The 3675-nt window shown below is 37.4% G+C and overlaps 1 protein-coding gene across 2 annotated transcripts; it reads right to left on the bottom strand.

Annotated features, from left to right (window-relative positions):
* Nucleotides 1–554: 554 nt before the first annotated feature.
* Nucleotides 555–3080, bottom strand: LOC111434817 (F-box protein At5g67140-like). Of its 2 annotated transcripts, XM_023072199.1 has the most exons (6): nt 2933–3078; nt 2664–2829; nt 2408–2554; nt 1958–2093; nt 1119–1217; nt 555–997 (listed from the first exon to the last, which is right to left on the bottom strand). In XM_023072199.1, exons 2-6 carry the CDS (start codon nt 2807–2809, stop codon nt 797–799), a joined length of 729 nt encoding a protein of 242 aa, XP_022927967.1. In that variant the 5' UTR covers nt 2810–2829; nt 2933–3078; the 3' UTR covers nt 555–796. The 2 variants fall into 2 exon arrangements, with proteins under 2 accessions (XP_022927967.1, XP_022927966.1); XM_023072198.1 differs by having other exon boundaries at nt 2664–3080.
* Nucleotides 3081–3675: the final 595 nt, after the last annotated feature.

The raw sequence follows: 3675 nt of genomic DNA, 5'->3' as shown, positions 1-3675 counted from the left end.
AGTTAAGTATCTTTATTTTTTAGAATGGTTTGACAAGAAGGAGAACAAAAAAAGCTTTATTTATTCAAATTAAACATTAATATTTTATCCATTGTATTATACTCGAATTATGTCATCTTATCTATGAAATATATTCTCTTAAAAAAAATATGCATTTGTCCTTTATATTTTCTTCTTTTACTATCTCTTATTATGGACTTTTATGGAGTTTTATCTCTGTCTCTCTATTATTACACAACCGTTACTTTTTTTTTTCTCTTCTGTTACCAACCTAACGACCCGACTTTAGGTACCATGTCAACGGAAAAAGTTTCATTTACATAGTTCTTTCTATATATATACAAGAAACGAAGTTATTGTTCAATAAATTGACAACTTGAGTATAGTTCAACTGATTTAAGTATATGTATTACCAACTTAGAGGTTAGACAAAACTATGATAGGCTAAAATTTTGTGAAAATGACCGATACTAAACGTAAAATGCTGATATGAACACCTTGAACAAGTAAAAGAATTAGTTGGATCTAAAGAAATTACTGGCCAAATCTTAAGGTTGAGGAACCAAAGAAATGTATTTATGGGACCATAGGGATACAAATACATTTAGCCCCAAAATAAGACAGCATAGTTTTTACATACCCTTATTATATTTACTTGAGGAGAAAATAGTTCAGTTTTAGATGAACTGGAAGAACCATAGGCAGCTTATTGGTGGTGGAAGAATAAGGAAAAACACAAGGATGAAGACATGCTTAAAATGGAAGCTTTACAGGATACAATATTAGAGCATATATTTCATACGACTGGCCACATAGAATTTAGAAGCAGACTTCTTGATTTTATTTGAAGTGATGGACTTATGGCCACCAAACCAATGAAGCAGTCTACAGGTACCCTCATTCCCCAGACATTTATCGACTCGAGTTTGCGACATTTACTTACAAGAATAAGAAGTCCACTCTCCGTTACATGGCGACAGCTCCACAGGACAATGCTCTGCAGAAAGGAAGGAAGAAATGCAGTGATTAAAGATTGTGCAAGTCATGAATGGTGTTATATGGTTCATAGACCTCGAGAAAGGCACTGCAATGGAAGAGGAGTTTCTTAGAATGTTCACCTTCAAATTTGGACAGTTATCCGCAATTGCAAGTAGAGAGACATCTGTGACAAAGGTGCCACCGACATTCAGGTTTTGCAAGGAGTTGGCTCTGGAAATCTGGGAACACAACCAAATGCAAAATTTTAATGAATCATGTACAACATCAGAACGTGGAAAGTGGATGTGACGACCCTGATCGAAGATCACTCCAAAACATCAACCTAACCTAGTCCACCTACTTAAACAACCTAAAGACTTGGTCCAATCTGAAGGAAGAAGAAAGTCAACCTTGTAGAGAAGCGGATAAGAGAGGTAGCCTATAGACACAAGCAATCAGCACGGTAATAACTGTTGAGGATTATTGGGAGGGAGTCCCACGTTGACTAATTTTGGGAATGATCCTGAATTTATAAGTCAGGAATAGATCTCCATTGGCATGAAGCTTTTTGGGAAGTCCAAAGCAAAGCCATGAGAACTTATACTCAAAGTGGACAATATCATACCATTGTGAGGTCCGTGATTCCTAAGAATAACCTCGAACTTCAAAAAGGTTCTGGAAGCAGAGAATACAAAATGTTGTCTAAAACTGCCTCCTAAATTCCTCTGAAGAACATGAAATAACTTCAGGACAGGATGATTTCTCAAGTTGTTGTTTACTTTTCGAAGATAGACACTAGAAGATCCAAAATAAGTAAGAAAATACTGAAAACATAATGGTGCAAAGATCAATGAAGATAGAAACAACAAATATCCTACTCAATTTCCACCTAAACTCATACTCTGATTCACACATTGAGGCCAATTTGAAGGGCTATTTATGCAGACATGTTTGGAGTAAAGATAAGATAATATGATACCAGCTGCACAACCCCCTTGTCGGTGATCCCTGCCATGCCCCATAGCGAAATGGACGTGAGGTTGGGAATGCAGTTTGCAAGAGAGATTTGGTGCAATCCATGGTCTGTTATTTGGCTACCCCAACGGCTTCTTGAGCTGAAAAGGCACAAATTACAACAGAATCATGGGCTAGAACATTGCTCGACTAGACACTAGAACAATGAAGGCAGCCATAGCCATAACCATAACCATCAAGAATCTAACAAAGCTTTATAAAAACAATTTTAGAGAACTTTCTCCAGCATTTCATTTTCGGAGACTCCAATCATAAGAGAAACCTCTGTTTATGTGGTTCATAATCAAATTGCCTGATTAATGATAAACACACAATGGAAACAGAAAGCCGATTGAATTGATTATCCTGCGATTTTGAAAAACTCGTTTCATCATTCTAGAGAGAGAGGGATTACATGTCGAGGTCTCGAAGACTGTAGGCATGGCGAATAAGGCGAGCAGTGGAGTCATCATCCATCTTCCAACCAGCAAAGCTCAAACTCTCCTTCCTACCAAGAGACAGTTTAACTCCTTCCTTCCATTTCCGACAAACGCCGCACGCCCTGCGTTTTTCCGGAAAATTTTCCGCAGAAACCCCCAAAATTAGGAACAAGAACAAAAGCAATTGAACAAAAGAAATTCATAAAGAAAACCGAAATTAACATCAATTACTGAGCCAAATCGGTGAAGGACGTGATCATCGCAAAAATATGAGCGAGTAGGTCAATCGGCAAACGATCAATCTCCGGCTCGAAGTCCATCCCTACCGCCCAAACAGCAGCCGAATCCATTCTTCTCCTCCCCTCTCCTCTGCGCATATCAATTTGGAAGAAGAAGTCTGCGGTGTCGTATGCCATGGCAGAAGAGAACCATAAAAAAGCAGGTGGAAGATTCCACAGAAGGAGAAAGAGAAAGAGACAGAAAGGATGTTGACATCATACCGCCATGATTTCTAGATTCTGACCTCCAAAAATATCCAAAATATTTAGGTAACTTTTATCAGTTTCCATGGAATCTAGGAGGCCGCCACCAGGGCGTTCTCATCTCATCCTCTCCCGCATGAACTTCGCTGTATGGATCACCCATTCAACCGATCGTAGAAATTTCGTGGACCAATTGAACAAGTAACTTCTGATCCCTCATGTCTCATACTTCCCTAAATTAAGAAAAATACTATAATATTTCAAAACTTTTATAAATAATTTCTTTTTTTAATGTCATTACTTTTTTTTAAAAAAAAATTAAAATATCTTTATAGCTATTTTATATATATATATATATATATATATATATATATATAACTATTACGGTCACGTTACTATGGTTGGATGAAAGTCCCACATCAGCTAATTTAGGGAATGATCATGAGTTTATAATCACAGAATACTATCTCTATTAGGATGAGGCCTTGTGAGAAGTCAAAGCAAAGCTACTGGAGATTATATTCAAAGTGGATAATATCATAATAATCTATTTTCCTAGGACGGTTATAAGTGGTAATTGGGTGTGTACTTAATTTCCCTACACAGAGGCGAATATGGACCCACCAGTCAATTTTGCACACCTCCTAGGCCCCTTTCTAGTCGGACAAGCATTCTCTAGTAGATATTGATGTCGGACACTTGTTAGGAATAGCGACCGCCATGGCAGCATTATGGTAAAAATAATGATCGTTTCCATGCCT

Source organism: Cucurbita moschata, unplaced genomic scaffold (assembly GCF_002738365.1).
Source record: "Cucurbita moschata cultivar Rifu unplaced genomic scaffold, Cmos_1.0 Cmo_Scf00046, whole genome shotgun sequence".
Taxonomy (NCBI): Eukaryota; Viridiplantae; Streptophyta; class Magnoliopsida; order Cucurbitales; family Cucurbitaceae; genus Cucurbita; species Cucurbita moschata.
Note: the sequence above shows the minus strand (reverse complement) of the source record. Positions and strands in the feature narration are given on the sequence as shown.

Bases quoted from the DNA above. Each gene is read 5' to 3' on its own strand.
- LOC111434817 (XM_023072198.1), bottom strand. From the start codon at position 2,848: ATGGCATACGACACCGCAGACTTCTTCTTCCAAATTGATATGCGCAGA. The intron at 2,555-2,663 runs GTAATTGATGTT...GGAAAAACGCAG, and splicing joins TCCTTCACCGATTTGGCTCA to GGCGTGCGGCGTTTGTCGGA. The intron at 2,094-2,407 runs GTAATCCCTCTC...GTGCCTTTTCAG, and splicing joins AGTCTTCGAGACCTCGACAT to CTCAAGAAGCCGTTGGGGTA.